This window comes from Apus apus, chromosome 7 (genome assembly GCF_020740795.1).
Source record: "Apus apus isolate bApuApu2 chromosome 7, bApuApu2.pri.cur, whole genome shotgun sequence".
Lineage (NCBI taxonomy): Eukaryota > Metazoa > Chordata > Aves > Apodiformes > Apodidae > Apus > Apus apus.
This window is the reverse complement of record NC_067288.1, coordinates 20190070-20207498: the sequence shown is the minus strand read 5'-3', so window position 1 is coordinate 20207498 and position 17429 is coordinate 20190070. Positions and strand designations below refer to the sequence as shown.

Below are 17429 nucleotides of genomic sequence, written 5' to 3'. Positions count from 1 at the left end.
GATACTCCTGGGGTCGAATTGATTTGTAAAACACTTGGAAACCTTTTGCCAAGTTACGGGTTGGTGATTAACCCCCAACTGATCACATGTTGAGCCACTCACCTTGGAAAACGTGGTTGCGGCCAAATTTGGGAATGTCAGGGTGGTGGGCAATGAAATCCTCCAGGAAGCTGGTGAGATGGTAGCCCTGACGAAGGGTCATGTGGGAACCCAGCAGATACTGATGTACTATACGCAAGTGGAAGTCATAGCTGAACGAATGCACATGCATGAGGTCCCGCACCTTGTCACACTCCTCTGTGAAGAGCATGGAGAGCTGTGGAGGGACAGGGAGTCAAGGCAGGAATGTTAACCAGGCACTAGGCCCTGCTGACAGCCTGCAGGTCTGCACTGTGCACACTGCTTCTTGGCTGCATCCTGCTCTGGTGTTGGGGCAGGGGTGGCTACACAGGCTCTGCCTTGCATTGCTGTCTTGCCCCTTGCAAGGGGATCCAGCTTGATAGCTCCTTCCACACTTGACCCCACTCTTCATCTCCAGTAACAGTATGGGCTGATGAGCACATGTCTTTTGGCATGAGGTTCATGTCCCCCTTGTGCTGAGAGCCACATGCACAGCCACTGGGAAGAGGGACAAGGCACTGACTGCCCAGCTCTATTCCTGCATCCAGCCTGTTCTGCGCAAGCCCAAAGGGACAAAAGGAGAGAAGTGGCAGAGGAGGCGAACTGCCCCACCTGGAGGAACTCTGGGCTAGTCCCAGCATGTGGAAAGGCTGGCCAGGCCCCTGCAGCAAGCCCCATGCCTCTTGCCCACTGCTCCCAGGACCAATCTCCTCCCACTGCAAAACCAGGCAAAGTCTTTCTCTAGCTCAGCCAGAGCCTGGATGTTCCCTGCAATGCCAGCTACAGCCTGGTTACCCTGCCCTGTGCACATGCAAGCTTCCCAGGAAAGGCTCAGCAAATTCCAAGGCGAGTCCCTGGCAGGCCCTAAGCTCAGGAGAGCCACTCTTGGCATATGTAAGACACAGTCTTGCTATAAAGCCATCTTGGAAAGGAGAGTATGGTCAGACATGCCTCCTGCCTCAGACAGGCTGGGGCTGGCCAACCTCTAGACAGCTACCACAGTGCTCTGTGGACAGGCAGGAGACAGCCTCACTGAAATAAAAGGAAGCAGGCAACCCCATGATGCTGCAGAGCAAAGCACAGTTATCAAGAACTAGGGCTCGTGGTGCAGAAAGTGATCTCCAGCAAAGGGCAACAATTCATGTTCACAGATCCCTGTTCCCATTCTAATTCCCTTTTGTGCCAAGGGAAGCAGAGAGCTTCTGGCTTTCCATGCACTAGCTTTCCCTGGAGCAGTCACCTTTGCCAGAATTGCTCCTACATCTCCCCAGCCTGCTCTATCTTGCTCCCCAAGCTAGGACAAGCGTCATCCTCTTGCCAAACCTCCCACCCCCTTTCACTGCACTCCAGATCTGCTCAAGCAGCAGGCTGCAGAGGCCACATGGCTGCAAAAAGCTTTGCGTGGTTCTGCTTTTCCAAGGAGGAGGGAACAGAGCTCCACATAACTTGCTGCACCTGAAACGCCATTCTGTCCCAGAGATTGGTGCCTCTCCCAGAGCGGCCCCTGATCCCCAGGAGCACCAGCTGTGCCTGCAAAGCCATTACCTGGGAGTTCACAGTCTGGCCCATGGGGATCCGCGAGCACTCCAGCGCGTACTGCTTCACACAGAAGTAATAGCCCTGGAGGAGAGAGCATGTGAGCACAGCACAGGCCTTGAGACTCTCCAGGGAAGAGCAGTCCACATGTTTCACTCTCTGGGCTGGATTCCAGACACTCTTGTTTCACGTTTTGCTTCCCCTCCTGTCCGAAACAAGCTGGCCCAGCCAACACATGGCTGAGCACTGACCACCCTACCTGGTGCTGAGCCCTTGCATCTTTTATTAGCCCACCTCTTACTGCTCTGAGTCCTGCAGAACCATTCCTAGATGATCCACAGTCCTGCAGGACCAATGAAGAGGCCAGAAAAGATTGCAAGAATTACATATCCCTGCTACACTCCTCCTCATCACTCGTTTTGTCACTTCTGAAGGCTGCCTGAATTCCCAGAGATTGTACTTTGTTTCTTTGTTCTTCCTTACCTGGAAGGCCAGTTCCATCAGCACAATCCCTCCCGGAAGAGCTCTCTGTAGATGATATGTGGCAACAGCAGGGCTTGTGCTCTGGGAAGAGAAGGACAAAGCTAGAGAGGCTCTGTGGCACAGGAAAGCAGCCCACACACCAGAGTGTGAGGCTGCCATCAGGCTCTGAGGCAGAGATGAAAACAGAGCCTCATCAACTAAGCCCCCTCACCGGAGGGAGAAGAGCAGACATGCCAGAGCTGACTGTAAAAAAAAAATATTCTAACAAACCTAATGAAAAGCCTTCAAGAGACCACACTGCTTTCTTCACCTCCTGCTTACTCAGGACAGGGTGTCTCTGGAGTTCAAGGACACTGTGAGCTGAGGGGTGATGCTGCCTGCAAAACCTTGCTCCCACCTCTCCCTGCTGAGCACTCCCCAGAGCATCACAGCTGCCTGACACAGCAGCTATCAGAGGCATACAGTTTGGACGCAGAGCATAGCTGCCAGCAAATTAACTTTCCCCCTATTAAGTTGTTCCAGTGGATTGTTCTCTTCTCATTTTAACTGCAAGGTGTTTTGTTGGCCACAATCCTGTACAAAACATCAGCCATAGATAGGTGCCAGGAAAGTGTCAGAAAAGGGTGAGCAAATTCTTTGTGGTCCCATCATCCCTGGGTGATTTCATGAGCTACAGATGGTTTCTGCCCATCCAGCGACTCAGATGGATTCCTCTTCCAGGTACTAACAAATTCCCTCTTGTAAGCTTGTGTTCACAAAACCTTTTGATAAAGACCACTGTCACCCACTGCACAAAGAAACACTCCCTTTTGCTTTGAAACTACCTCCCAGTGCTTTCATATGATGTTGTCTGGGTGTTGTATCAAACAAGGCAGCAAGGAGCCAATCCCTTTCCAGGCTAGCTGTGATTTGGTAGAGTTCTGTCCTGTCCCTCCCTAGTTGCCACTTCTTTAGAAATTAAGAGCCTCAGCCTGATCTTGCAATAGCCACTCTGGGTTTATCTTCTCTGATCTCTTCGACTTCAGCATTCATCTCACTTAAACTAAAGATCCTTCTGCTCCAGAACATCACCATAGATGCTGAGGCTTCTCTGACAGGTAAACCGCCAGAATCACACCCGAAGTCAGTTGGCTGGCCTCAGGTCACCATGTTCCTCTTTTGAGTCCACACAAGGTTGTTGCTGTCCTTTTGAAATCTGCCCTGGTTCCACCCAGTCCCAGGAAGGGGCTGCAGGAAGACATACAGGAGGGCAAGAAGGTCTCATCTGACCCAGCATCCCAAAGAAGATGCTGGTCTAGACAGAACTTTTTTTTTGCTTTGGTGCTTTCTCTGCCCTCTCACATCCTTTCTGTCTGAAACTCATTGAAAAGCCAACCAGAACTGCCCTACTTCACAGCCTGACTTCCATCCCAGTTCCACCCCTCTAACAGACATGCACTCACCTTTGGACTCCCCTCTGCTTTTGGCTTCGTGTAGGAAAAGGACCCTCTCCCCTCCATGCCCGTTGCTGCCAGAGCTCGGATCCGGCTTGTACTACTGGAAATGACAGCAGAGAGAGCCTTGAGTAGGGGAGCCAACATCTCCTGTTGTGTCAAACCAGGGCATAGCTCAGCATGTTGGCCTTTCTCCAACAACAGGATTCCCAGAACATCACTAACCTGCGAGTGGTGGGTGAGGGTGGCCGCACCTGGACCAGAATGAAGCCCATGCTCTGCAGGTACTGGATATATTGCTGCAAGAAGGCATTGCACATCTCCTGCAACCAGGGCTCCTCCTTCACCTTGCAGGGCAGAGCTTCTGTTGAGTCACAGCTGTGGCTGCGGTCCCTTCCTGAAGCTGTAGAGTCATTTGAGCGGTGGCGCTTCTGGAATAGAAAATAATTTCCTAAGGAGACCTGCTGCATCTGGCCCCAGCAGGGGACACTCACTGGAACACCACCAGGTGCTGTGGTGGAGTGGGGGGCAGATCTCCCTCTGCCAGAGTGCACTCAGAGCTGATTACTTAAACACTGTTCTAGTGCACAGGCCCAAACACAAGATCCAAATTTTACCCAGCCATGGACTGACCTAACAGCACTTCCATCGACTGCAGGAAAAGGTACCCTGGTAGAAGAGGATAATTTAACTCTCCGCCCCCAGAACAACTTTCACAAAGTTTTAGTGGCTCACAATGGGTTCACACAAGTCTCAAAAGAGCTTCAGCTCCTACTGCCACAGTAAGAGTCCAATCCCCTTATGAATCCTGCTGACTAGTGTAGTACTTCAGTAGCACAGAATAGGAATAGTGTTTCCTTTTAACCATGTTCAGTTCTCCTTTTTGTGTCTGGAATACTCCTTGTCTTTGTGCTGTAAGAGACTCAGGTTTCTTTTCTTGACCCCTTTACTTCAAGCCTGTGGCTCTTATACATATTTCTATCTGCCCTTTCACTCACCTGCCCCAGGTGAGTCTCTTTACCAGAGCAGTCTCTTTACCTGGGATCTCTCCAGCTACTCTTTGACCCTCTCCCAAGTCTCTCTAGTTCAGTGCCTTTGCCACAAGATGCTTGGTCTCACACTTACTAGCAAGATAAAGACACTAATACACTAGTATTTAAAAAATGTGTGGGAATGTTACAAATAATAGTAGCACCCTTTTCTGATGCACTTTTAAAACAGTTTGTCTTTTGTATGTAACTGTTCACAAACTGAAGAAATCCACTGAGCTGTCTGCTCCATACAGGCTCTACAGTTGGTGTACAATGCAGGAGTTCAAATTTCTCTTCACATTTTGTTCTGCTTTACTGGGAAGCAGGCCCCAGCTCCCACAATGCCTCATTTCACAGGCTACTCAGATTCCTCTCGAGTTCCTTGCAGTTCTTTTTCTGCTCTGGCCAATACGAACAGCCACACAGCATTGCAAAGAATCCCCTATATACTGCAATAAATGATCTGGAGATACAGAACCCAATATACAACCTTGAAACCCCTGCTGCCAGGCTCCTCAGATTGAATAACCCATTTTCCTTTTGCTCTGATCCAAAAACAAAGTGAAGTTTTCATTCTGTGTTGATACTCTCCATTTCTCAATTTCTATAGCAATCTCTGTTTAAGGACCCTGTCAGAATCCTTTTGACATTTAGATAAATTCCAACAACATGTTCTTCCCCTCTGACACACAAAGACCATGAATAGCTGGTGCAGGATCTGCACTGGTTAGAGCCTGTCAGGGTGCAATCTGCTCAGGATTCAGCCAATTTGCTTTCAATTGTTCCAGCTATTTGCTGGGTCCAGGTGAGGTTTACCAGGTCTGGCTGCTGAATGCATAGAGTGAAGTTTTGCTTCCTCCACAGATCAGTACCAGACAGCATTCCCTGATGGCTTTGCTAGACTCAGCCCTGAATTCCCTGGGTAGAAAACAGAAATCAGTCTTCCCTGGGATGAGTTTGGCTGCTGAAGACAGGCTATGAGGAGCCGAGGGTTTTCTCGGTCTCCCTCTTACAGGGTGGAAATGCATCCTGCAATGCAGGGGTGAGCTTAGGCAGCCCTGTCTTGGAAAAATATTGTTAACCTATCCCTTGCCCCAGTGCACAAAGTCCCACTGGCACTTGCTGATGCTCACCTTCCCCTCTACCTTGCCCTGCTGGTCAGTCTGGATCTGCTGCCGGAAGACTGGTTCAAAGAGCAAGGGGGTAGCACAGTAGTGAACCAGGCGTGAGGACTGCTTCAGGGTCTCCAGGTCTGCCAGCTGCACAGCACAAGAGGAACACAGTTACAACACACATCCCTCATCAAGCCTGAGAAAAAGCTGTTCCAACACTGTGCTGCTCCTCAAACGGGGATCAACTTCCAGAGGGAAGCCCACAGCTTTACAGCCTTTCTAGTGCTGGGCTGTGAGGCTCCATTCCCAAGCCTGGTGCTGGAGCCCAGAAACCCCAGCAGTTCGAGCATAGAGCTCTGCTCCACTGCCAAACACCATCCTGGCATACAGCCTGTTCTGAGCTCCAGTGTTCCCCTTTGCCATAGGAAGCTGGTGCTCCCAGTGTGCTGTAAGAAGGCCCAGCCTGCCACCCGCCCACCCGGGCTGCACTCACACTGATAGGCATGTTGGACTGCGCCGACCTCTGCTGCCAGGTGACAAAGAGATTCTCAATCTTCATCTGCTTCTCCAGTTCTGGAGGAAAGAGAGCAGCCACAAGAGTATCAAGCCACAGCCCCAGGTACTGCTGCTCCCCTTGCTCAAGCTATTACCCGTCCCCTCACAGCATCCTGGCAGGAGCAGCTGAGAGCTGTCCCCTCTGCCAGAACTCATGTTCTGCTTCTTCTGAGCTCCTTCTCCAGGAGCAAGATGATTAGGCAGGCTCCCATGACATCAAGACCCTTGCTTTACCTTTCCTCTCCATGCTCTTGATTTCCAGGAATTGGGCTCCATGCCGAGACACAGGGTCAAAAGCTCCCAACTCAGGCCCATGGGGTATGCGCTTGATGGTGGTAACATCCCGCAGAGCTTCATCAAAGGGCACCACGTCGGGATGGAAGTGCAGAGACGGGAGGCCGCGGGCAGAGCTGCTCAGCCGGCCTTGTTCCTTGTAAGGTGGGGGGCTGGAGCTCCGGATCAGTGCATCCACCTCCAAAGTGGAATTCAGGAAAGGATTTGGCTCCTAAGCAAGCAGACAAAGCCATGAAAGTCTTGGACAAAGGACCCACGAGAACAGAGTAAACCTAATTTTGGCCATCTGCAGACATATCTGTTGACCTTCTCCATCACCAGTCCTGATGAGAACAAGGCCTTGGCTCAGCATGGCCCTCATATGCAGTGGGAAGTCCATTCCCCAGCCTCCTCCACCCAAAATAATCTAGTTGCAGATAAGTGCTGCCAACAGCAGAACTTGCTTCCCATTCCTCTTCTGGCTGCCTCCAAGAGCAGACAGCAACAGCCTGGCTGGACACAGCTGCAGTTGGACATGTGAACACCAGGGGATGCCCTGCCAACTGGCATACAAAAGCACAGAAGTGTCTTCATCTGACCTTCAAACTGCCAAGGTTCCTCCTGAAAAGGAAAGGGCTTCTCTGCCGGGCCAGGTGCCCTACCTGCTTGCTGTCCTCATGCCATGGTGTGTCCATGAAGCAGTGGTGGTGGAAGAGTCCCAGCTTCTGGCTGAGCAGGCAGTGCACAATGTGGGACCGGGCATTCTGCCACTGCAGCAGGCGAATAAGCGAGCAGTTCAGGTTGGCCCCCAGGTCTGGGGACCAGTTGTAGGTGTAGAGCGTCAGCTGGAGAGAGAGGAGAGGGAGAAAGGCTGAAGGACTTGCTCAGAGAGGGCCTGCATGGTGACAAAGGCTGCTCCTGGTGCTCTGGGTGGTACTTGCTGCAGCTCCAGACAGTTTCAAATGGCAAGGCTGAAACAAGGAGAGTGACAACAGCTCATTCTCAGCCCCCTGTTAACAGCTACAGCAGTGGTGGTGGCACTTGTGCTGGCAGCACAAGTGCCCAGCTTTATGTGGCCCTTGTTGTGGGGAGGAAAAAGGCAACTATAGTCCACAATGAGGGAAATTAAGTCAGAGACAACAAGGCCTGCTGTCTCTCCAGCACTCCCCACAATGCTTCAGGGAACCCCCAAGCTCTGCCTGTAACATGAGTAGAGATGTTCTGTACAGCTGCTTTGGAGGGCTCCTGCCTGCCTGCACAAGCACTGTTCCTCTCCTGTTTCTAGCCTTGAACCATTTGGGAACAGCTCAGTTTTCAGGAGACAACATCACACAGGCATCATTGCTACCTTTTTGTCAATGATCTCTATGAAGAGGAATCTTTGCCGAGGTGCCAGGTCTCGTCCAACAAGGCTTGGGTCAGAGCCTCTCTCTGTTGAGCTGAATTCCATAGCTTCAAAGCGCTGGAGCCCTTTGTGAACTGGAAGAAACCCAGTGTTATGACCCTCAGACCAGTTCATCCCACTCTTACATCCCACACACCATTTAAGGATGTTGTGCCACAGTACTGCTTCACTTGTCTTGAAATAAGCACTTACAAGCCAATTTGAGAATAAGTTGTCAGCAGCTGAAAAACAGGCAAGCCACTGCGCACCTCCAGGCACAAACACAGTCTGTCCCAGCAGAGAGGGGAACCCTGCTGATCTACCTACCACCCCCCAAGCCCAGGCACAGTCCTGCAGAGCCTGACCAGATGCTCACCCTGTTCTGTGCTGCAACGCCACTGCTGGAAGTTGCGTCCCAGCAGGACGAAGTGCCTGACGGCTGCCGGGCGAGGGCTGGAGCTCTGGCCAGGCTTGTAGGGCAAGAAGGCAGTGCCCCGATGGTAGCTGCAAAGAAGAGCACCAGAGGTGGCTGACAAGTAGAGCCATGGGAGAAGAGGCTGGCACAGCTGATCGGAATTTGCTGGTGCCAAACAGCTTCCTACAAACTGAGTCACTCACCAGATCTGCTCAAACACCTTGACAGTGGTGTCACTCGCAAGGGCAGTGACCAGGCTCACCACTTCCACCAGGATGGAGGGCAGGAGGAAACGGGACACAATCTCTGCTGAGCACTGCTGCACTGATGGGCACCCTGCATGGAAGAAGTACTGTAGAACAAGGCTTCAACTGCCCCAGAGCCAAGCCCTGCCTGCCCAGGCAGCAGAGAGTGCTAAGGGAATCCCATTGCAGGCCTGCTGCAGAGAGCAGGCCAAGTTCCTGCCTTGTCAGGGACTGACACAGGCAGAGCTGGAGAACAAGGACCTTATATGGAGGAAGAGAAGATGAAGGCTCAAATAATCCCTGGTTTCAGGCTCGGACCTGAAGTGGGACCTGGACCAAACTCCTTACATGCCTTGAGCATGGCACTTCATTCTCCTGCTTATTCCTTGGTTACTCCTCATCAGAGGAAGACCACCTTGCCAGCAGGAGGTGTGAGAGGATGCACAAACACTGAAGTGAGAAGTATCCAGAAAGCAGCAACAGGGCAGCCACACCCAAATGCCACCATATGAAAGGCAACTCTCCTCCAGTCCCTCCCTGCAAGAGTCAGGGTCTCCCACGGAGCTTCACAGAGCCAAAACATGTTGTAGAGGCTTAGGCCCTCCCTCCCTGCTACACCTGGGAGCTCTTTCATTACCACAAGCCCTGAATTTGGAGCATGACAGATACAATCACAGGCGTTAGCAGGTTTGTTAAGGTGTAGAGAGACACATGCCTAGGCTCCTGCCACAGCTTTATAATGCTGATGCTGGCCCCAAAACCAGCAGGATGCTGGCAAGGTCTGGAAAGAGACAGGGTGTGTAACTAGGTACAGATCAGCAAGGATTGAAGGTGGATGGCCTGGTGCCAAATAAGGCCTTGTCCTCAGAGCTCCAGAGAAAAAGGCCAATCCCCAGCCCATCTGCAGGAGCTGGGACCTGAGCTACATACCCAGGTTGTTCATGAATGCCATCCACTGCTGGCAGGTTTGATTGAAGAGTGGGTGCATAGTACCTACATCTCCTTCTTCCAACTGGCAGGCTCGGCGCCTGGGAAGAGTAAAGGGAAGCACAGTTACACCAGATTCTAAGTCAACAGCAACAAAGGCACAAAGGTGCAATGGTCTTTCTCCACCTGGCATCACAGCTAAACCCAGGAAGCCCCCTTTTTGGGTTGCTACAGTCCTTGAGCTTTCCCTCTGGCTCAGAAGCCACAGGGGTGTCAGGTGCTGCACAAGGCCCCATGATGCAGGGAAAGGATCTCTGGCAGGGAGAACCAACAGTGCTCCCAATAGTAAGGACTGAGGCTTTGTGTGTGGAAAGCAGCTCTCCTAACTGGCTGTGTAAGGGAGAAACTACAAGGAGATTTGGTCCAGAGGATTAAGATGCAGACAGAGCCAGCAGGACATTGGACTGCAGAGTGCTGTACAGCAGACAGAAAGAAGCAACACCCTGGCTGCCTGGCCTGCAGGTTGTGCTTGCCTCTGTGCCTGTTCCAGTTCAGCTGTGGCTGTAGCCCGATCCTGGCTCAGATGCTGCTTGACACTCTCAGTCTTGTGCCGCCGCCTTGTGCGAGCCTCTTCTGGTCTCTCCAGCACAATGTCATCAGTAGTCTTGGGGCTGCCCAGCTCTGAGGACTCTGTCTTGCTCTAGGGAGAAGGGAGCAAGTTAAGGCTGTGCACACATAAGGCCCAGGCAATGCCCTGACCTCAAAGACCCTGCTACCAGGCTGGCCTCCCAACCCCAGCCAGATTCCTCCACTCTGTTCCTCCTGGTGTGACACGCCATGAGGACTTACAGGCACTGCTCCCCACTGATCCCTCAACATTACCAGCATGTCCCAGAAGCTGCGGCGTCCCAGCTTGTTTGTGGGTGTCACTGGCTCCCCAGAGCTGGGTGAAGGGGCAGAAGTGAAGTGCAAGGGTGGGGGACAGCTCCTGCCAGACCCACCAGTGGTCAGGGCCAAACCCTTGGTCTCAGACATGGTCCTCCTTAGGCCTCCTGTGGAGACAGATGAAATCAGACTCTCCAGAGCCTCCTGTTGTGACACTGCTAATGTCCCCGTGTACCCCGCTGTGGCTGGCCAGAGCCTGACTGGAGAGAACCCTTAGCAACACCCAGCAAAGTGGATTCAGTCTTGGGGAGCAGACAGACCTTTAAGTACTTCTTCCAAGCCTAATTTCTATAATGCTTCTTCCCTGAGACATCACACAGTGCAGCTTGCTGAGGGCAGAGCAGATTCCTCCCTCCCAGCCCCTCAGCCCTGGTTCCCCCAGCAGAGCCAAACTCCCGCAGGCCAGGTGGGAGGAGTGAGGCTGGCTGGGGGTTTGGGGTGACCATCCTGTGCAGGCTCTCACCTGCAGAGCTCAGCTCCTCAAGGTCCATGGCACCCAGGGGGCAGGTGGTTTCCACGCAGAGTGGGGCTGGCAGCACAAGGAACTCCATGATGGCATCACAGAGAGCGTGGCGCAGGGCCCCGCGCAGCTTCTCCGACAGCTGCAGCAGGCTGATGTTGCCCTTCTCCCAGATATCCAGGCGCACCAGCACGCAGGGCTCTGCAGGGAAAGGGCAGTCCTGCATGGCTTTGCACCCCCACATTAACCAGCCCCTCCTGGGTGACCCAGAGGCTGCAGAGGCAGCAGGGAATTGGCAGCTTGTGGCCTGTTTCGCTTCCTACCTGAAGGCAGGGTGCCGGCCTCTGGCTGGTGCCTGCTGACCGCAGTGAGGCTTTCAAAGTCAGTGTCCTGCAGCAGGCCCATGATGGGTGAGGAGAGAGGCAGCTTCAGAGGGTCAGGCCTCTCCCCATGGGGCAGCAAGGTGGGGCTGCCGTGCTCATCCACAAACGTCAGAGCAATGCATGCGATTCCTGCAGGGGAGAGTCCGAAACAGCCCCCATCAGCTCAGCACTGGGTGCACCCCCTACAAGCCCTGCTGACAGCCTGCCACCCCACACCTGGAACCAGCCTGTCACCACTTAGGTTGCCCAGTGCCATGTGGCAGACAGGGCCCACAGGAGGGGATGCAGCCAGGGGAGCAGAGGAAAGGTGCACCTGTGGGAAATCAGGATAAGCAGCATGATGTTTGGCACAAATTGTCCTGATCACCCCAAGTATCTCCCACAGAGAGCTTCCACTTTGTCCTGCAGGAGCTTCCCAGGTTGTCCAGCCCCATATGTAATGGGAAAGTATCTTCATTTGCCCCAGGAGAGCCTGCATGCAAAGAGATCTAGGATGGGACTTGCCATCCCTCACTCTTAAGGGACTGAGTACAGAACCCATAAACCTTCCAGCAGCCCTCTCCAGGCTATGAAGGACCTGCAGAGGAGGGCTGTATACAGGATAACTTGCTGCAGATTACAGTCATTCTCCCCACTTTATAAGATCTGATCTTGAGGCCTTCTCCACACACTCCTACCAGCAAGGCTGGGAACAATGCAGGTTGACACACAGTATTAGCCTAGAGTTGCTGCAAAGTTCAGGCTGTCTACAGCCTCCCTGTGCTGAGCCTGACACACACACACACACACACACACACACACACGACAGGACAGCTCAGAGCAGCAGAGCAGCAGTGTGGTGCTTGCTCCACAGCCCCTCTGCTGCAAGCCTGGGCCCGTGCAGAAGAAAAAGCTCTGATACAGACCTGGGTGCAACAGGAGCTCACTCCCCATGGCCCAGCTTGTTGCCTGGACTACAAGAAAGCACCAGCAGGGATGCAGTTGTGAGGTCCCTGGGCTGAGACATATCCAAGCCCTGTAGACTGCACCCAGGTCTAACCAGCAGCACAATAAACCTGGTCTCCATCATTCCTAATGAAGCGTAAGATCTGCAGCAGCCTTTCCTCCAAGACATGCCAGATGCAAGGAAGAGGGTACTGGGATGAAGAGAACTGCTCCCTAAGGAGATAGGTGGGTATTCAAGTCAAAGGGCAGCTCACTTGCACTCACACTGAGTGAAGGAATCTCTACATCTATGAATAATCCTCCACTTGAAGAAAAGCAGAGGATCTGTCTTATCTCAGAGGTGCTCTGCAGCAGGCTCTGTTATGTCTCTTCCCCAGACAGACACAGGAACAACCCTTTATCCAGCAAACAATGGAATATTTTGTAATCTAAACATCAAAAGTAGGGGGGATCTGGACTTGACCCAGAACAGCAAATCTGCCCCACATGACAGTGCATACCAGCTCTCCCAAGCAAACTTTCTCTCTTTAAACACTAAATGGCACAAATTCCTCATCTGTCTGGTTCGACAGTCAGCTCAGGTCCACCCGAATGACAGTGGACGTTCATGCAGGTAACTACAGACTAAGATGTAGTTATTGTCATCTTCTTCTCCCAGACACACTCCCACACTGAGCCCCTTCAGCCTTCTCCTCTCTGGCAGCTTTCCCTATCACAGCCATTCCTGTAGCTCCACTCTGCTTCAGTCCATCTCAGGTGAGAACATAAGGACAACCATGCATCATGTCCCATGTCCTCCTTGTGCTGGGACACCTAGACTAGAGAGGGAGCACTCACAGCAGTGCCTTCAAGCAGGCCAGCTCAGCAGCTGCAGGAACAGACTTCTCATTTGCATGTGCTCCCCAAGACAGAGCTGGTTTGCCAAGAAGATGCCAAGCATTAAACACCCTGCAGCTGGCTCAGTCTCTTGCAGAAAAGCAAGCCTCCCTGCCACAGGGAACATGGCTTCCAGTCTTGTTACAGCACAGAAAAGCTGAAATGCAACCACTAAATCACAGGTATGAGAGACAGGTGAGAAACTCACAAGCTGAGCTCTTGGAGGTAGGAAGAGGTAAATTAGCAAGAGCTGTCAAGGACCTTACTGGCCAGTGCAATGGAGTTTGGCTACATGCTCGTCCATCGCATCCCATGGAGAGGTGGGGTGCTAGGGAGCTGTTACCTCATCTGTGAGGGACTCTGAGCCCCCTCTGACTCAGGCTCACTGAAATACAAAGTACATGTCTAGTGGTGCCTGGCCACTCTAGCCCTTGGTATGCAAGGGAACCTCCCAGCCCAGGACACAGCCACTGAGAGAGTGATGATGTCACACCCTGGAGCACGAAACCACAGCTGAAACATCATAACCTCTCTTCCTGAGGGAGGAGATGCCTGTTTGGACTCGTGGGGAAAAACGCTGAAGGATTTTTAGAGTTCAGTGCTTGCAAGCTAACAAGGCAGCACACAAGACTCTCAGCAGCTGGGGACTGCAGAGCTGCCATCTCAGGGCAGCAGGCTCTGTTTGCTCATTTATCCAACCAGGAAGAAAGAGGAGGCTCAGCTAAATGGACACACATAAACACACAGAGGAGTCAGAGCTGAAGCCACAACACAAGGAAAACAACAGCAGGGACCACAGCAGCCAGGGAGCTGCACAGGAAAGGGAACTGGAGTAATATTTGGAGCCACCTTGGAACCACCAGCTACCTTGGAAATGGGAGAGTGGAAAGAGGTGCTGCACAAGGTCCGACATGGTACCTACATAACAGAAGAACATTCAGATGGTGCATGAGGGGCACGAGACACATGATGGCCAGGTGACAGTCCACATGGCCCAGACAAAACATGACATGACAGCCTGCTGCAGGATGGGCCCTACCCAATCCCTCCTCCAGCAGTCCCATAAAAAGAGCAAGCATATTGCCCCCACAGCTCATGCTCAGTTACATACAGTATTCAGCTACCTCTTCAAGACAAGGCTCCAGCATAATTGTCCATGCTCCCTGATCCAACCCCACTAACACTCTGTGCCCCACACTTACTGAGGTCTCACTACATCTTGACCACACAGCTACTGAACCTAGAGCTGCTTCCTAGAGCAACAGACCAAGTTGCCCTGTGGGAGGCCTTGGCTCCCTCCACTGCACATCCATGGGCTTGCAGCTCCCAAGCACACACCCTGCCCACCTCCCAGCCACAGGAGGAACACAGTGCCCCAACACCGGCCCTTCTCAGTCACTCAAGAGCTCTCCAACACAGAAAACTGCTCTCCCACACACAACCCCATACACTGTTTCAGAAATTAGTTGAGCACAGTACCTTTGCCACCAGTGCCTTGGCCCCCTGGCTTGTTGTACAGGTAGAGATCCTGGTCAGGGATGTTCCCACTGTGGTTGAAATAATGCTAAGGAAAGCAAGGAAGACTAGTTACAGAGATTTGAGAACTTGCCTTAACTGGAAGCAGAGGCTTACATGTGTGCAGAGCTCATCCCCAGACCTCCAGCAAGCAATCCACACCTATTAAAACACTTGCTAACACAGCCTTGGCCACCCCCTTGAGCAGAAGGATCCTCCTACAGCTCTGTGCAGTGTTTATATGGCACTACACATCTGGTCTCACTTTCTCTCCTTGCTATGGCCATGCTAGGGGGGTGGGTAGTTGCTCCTAAACTTTTATTAACCCTGACGTTTCAGTCCTTACATCTGAGGGAGCCATGCAAGCAAACATGCTCAGCTTTGCAAGGAGGTCTTGTCCCATGCTCCTGGGCAAAGATTGTGGGCATGAACTTTGTAGCTGTTCCTTTTTGCACAGCAAGTGACCACTTGTATCAAAGCAAGGCCTGTTCCAGTTTACCCTGGGCTAAACAGGAACTGCTCATAGTCCTGTGAAACTCCTCCAGCATTCTGTATTCAGTGTTATTTCCTCCCTGACACTATGTGGCAGAGCTAGGAACATAATGACTGAGTTGCCCCGACAAATGCCCCCGACAGCAAGTAGAAGATGGGTAGACTGCTGTCCCAAAGCACACCTCTCTGTACCTTGAAGTGGTGCTCCACGTTGCTGTCTGTGTACTTTGGGGTGTGCAGGAAGATGAGCAGGTTCTGGCGCAGGTAGTAGGCTACTGCATGCAGCCAAGGCAGGGCAGAGGGTGGCAGTGTGAACTGCAGGACCTCTGTGGGTGGTGTCCCAGGGGGCTGGATAAACTGCAAAGAGAAGGCTTTAAAACTCAACTGAGACCAGCAGGATGCCGTGTGGCTCTGATAAAGATCCAAGTTATGCCAGCTGGCTATGCAAAGGGGGAGCGTGGTGGGCACAACCCAGATCCATCAACAGCACCCCAAGACAGATGTAAGCAGATGTTCCCAGGGTATTCACAGGGTGGCCTTGTCATGCTGCAAATCCCAGCAAAGGGGATCTGCCACCCACTCAGTACATACCTCAGTGAACGCTAGCCTAAGTAAGCACTGGAGCAGGGAATGGGATGCAGCAAACTGCCCTGGCCTTCCCTGCCCTGAGGCAGCAGAAGGGCTTAGACAGGTCAGAAAGTAGGAAAGTGTTCTGGGCTCTGGGATGAGCAGAGCAGATACCAGTGAGGTACCTCCACATCAGCTGGGGTCAGCTTGCAGTTCCGCACCAGCATCACTGTGATGATATCCAGGGTAGCCTCATCCAGGCGTCTGCGCAGCACCTTCACCAGCTCATCTGTGATCTCAGGCCCTGACAAGTAAGCAGAGATACAAGCAGCTTTTTCAGCCCATCGAGTAAGAACAACCACAGCTACCCCTCCCCTGCCTGTTCAGGATGTACCACCCTCACAGTCACTTCCTACAAGGAGGTTATCTTTCCCCACCATTTATTTCTTCAGGCATCTACTTCTACCTGTTCACAATAACAAAGACTGCTGGTACAGCAGCCAAATACAAATGCACTCCTGTATAGGCAAAACTGGCATAAGCCACCTGGCCAGCAGGAGGTTTCATGGTGGGCCATGGATCCATTCCTCACATTCCCATCCACACAGAATGGAGAACACATATGGGCTAAGAAAAAGCAGCTTGCTCAGGAAGATACTTTATCTGCTCTTCAAAGAGGGCAGGGACCTCTGCTTTGCATCAGCACAGTTCATCTGCTCCTAGGTGCTGTAGCACTTACCTGCTGGGGCAACACCATGGACCATCAGCTGGATATGTCTGTCTACCTGTCCCACAGGGCGGGTAGAGTCCACACTACGGCACGAGGCTGTGTCCAGAGAGGAACGAGAACCCTAGAGAAGCAAAAACAGCCACATGGAAACATGTCTTGGCCTATCTGCAATGTCAGGCAGAACCAACCTACTGCTAGCCCACTCCACACACCTAGAACATGTTTTATCCTAAATAAAATCCAGGTTGATGGAACTACCGAGTTCCCTCCACTCCACCACTCCCAGAGACCAGCAGACTCACCATTAGATCCTCAGTGTAAATGGGCTCCTGGCTGCGCGTCAGTGCCAGCGAGCGAGATGCTTGACTAAGGACGCTCTCTGCTTCCCACACCTTCCCACTGTAGGTGGTTTCAGTCAGTCTGAATACAGGACAAAGACAAGTCAGCCTCCATTCCCAAGGACAAGGGCAACATACCTCCACAGAAGGAAGATACACATCATCTTTGCGCTTCCCTGTGCGCTTTCTGGGGATTAGTCCTTACGAGTTTATGGAAAAACTGTTCTGTGACTCCCTCAAAAAATCATCCTTTCCCCTCCCATGTAAAGGTTTAGCACAGGGAGAGAAGGAGGGGCCTAGCTTGATGCCACTCTAACTCATCAGAGATCAGGTATTTGCTGCTTGGGTCACAGCAGGGTCCCTAAGGCTGGGCAAACATTGTGCCCCCAGGAGCCCTTGGTCTGGTGTAATGCATGTAGCAGGGCAGGGTCAGGCCAACAAGCCACGCTGGCTTCTTACCGGAGGTAGAAAACAGATTTAGTGGCACGTTCCTGGTAGACAAACATGTTCTTCCTATTCACCACAGAAAAGGCGTTGAGCACCGAGCGAAGTGCCTGGATCGCTGTGGGCAATGTGGGAGGTTAGCTACCCCACACACCCCCCTCTGGCGAGCCAATCCAGCCAGAAGCTGGACTCTTGACATGCAAAATGAGGGGGAACCTGG

The 17429-nt window shown here is 52.4% G+C and overlaps 1 protein-coding gene across 10 annotated transcripts in view; it reads right to left on the bottom strand.

Moving 5' to 3' along the window:
• The window catches only part of SZT2 (SZT2 subunit of KICSTOR complex), a 56935-nt gene that overhangs the window by 5542 nt on the left and 33964 nt on the right, over positions 1-17429 (bottom strand). For all 10 annotated transcript variants that reach the window (XM_051625787.1, XM_051625789.1, XM_051625788.1 and 7 more), the window contains 23 exons: positions 17225-17327; positions 16730-16847; positions 16437-16548; positions 15883-16001; positions 15323-15487; positions 14603-14687; positions 11243-11431; positions 10923-11120; positions 10397-10566; positions 10048-10214; positions 9518-9615; positions 8546-8678; positions 8304-8431; positions 7892-8022; positions 7206-7388; positions 6505-6775; positions 6209-6288; positions 5737-5862; positions 3798-4003; positions 3582-3675; positions 2140-2220; positions 1666-1740; positions 103-316 (listed from right to left, as the gene is read on the bottom strand). In XM_051625787.1, the coding sequence (XP_051481747.1) occupies positions 103-316; positions 1666-1740; positions 2140-2220; positions 3582-3675; positions 3798-4003; positions 5737-5862; positions 6209-6288; positions 6505-6775; positions 7206-7388; positions 7892-8022; positions 8304-8431; positions 8546-8678; positions 9518-9615; positions 10048-10214; positions 10397-10566; positions 10923-11120; positions 11243-11431; positions 14603-14687; positions 15323-15487; positions 15883-16001; positions 16437-16548; positions 16730-16847; positions 17225-17327 (3246 nt within the window). The remainder of the gene's footprint in view (positions 1-102; positions 317-1665; positions 1741-2139; positions 2221-3581; positions 3676-3797; positions 4004-5736; positions 5863-6208; positions 6289-6504; positions 6776-7205; positions 7389-7891; positions 8023-8303; positions 8432-8545; positions 8679-9517; positions 9616-10047; positions 10215-10396; positions 10567-10922; positions 11121-11242; positions 11432-14602; positions 14688-15322; positions 15488-15882; positions 16002-16436; positions 16549-16729; positions 16848-17224; positions 17328-17429) is intronic.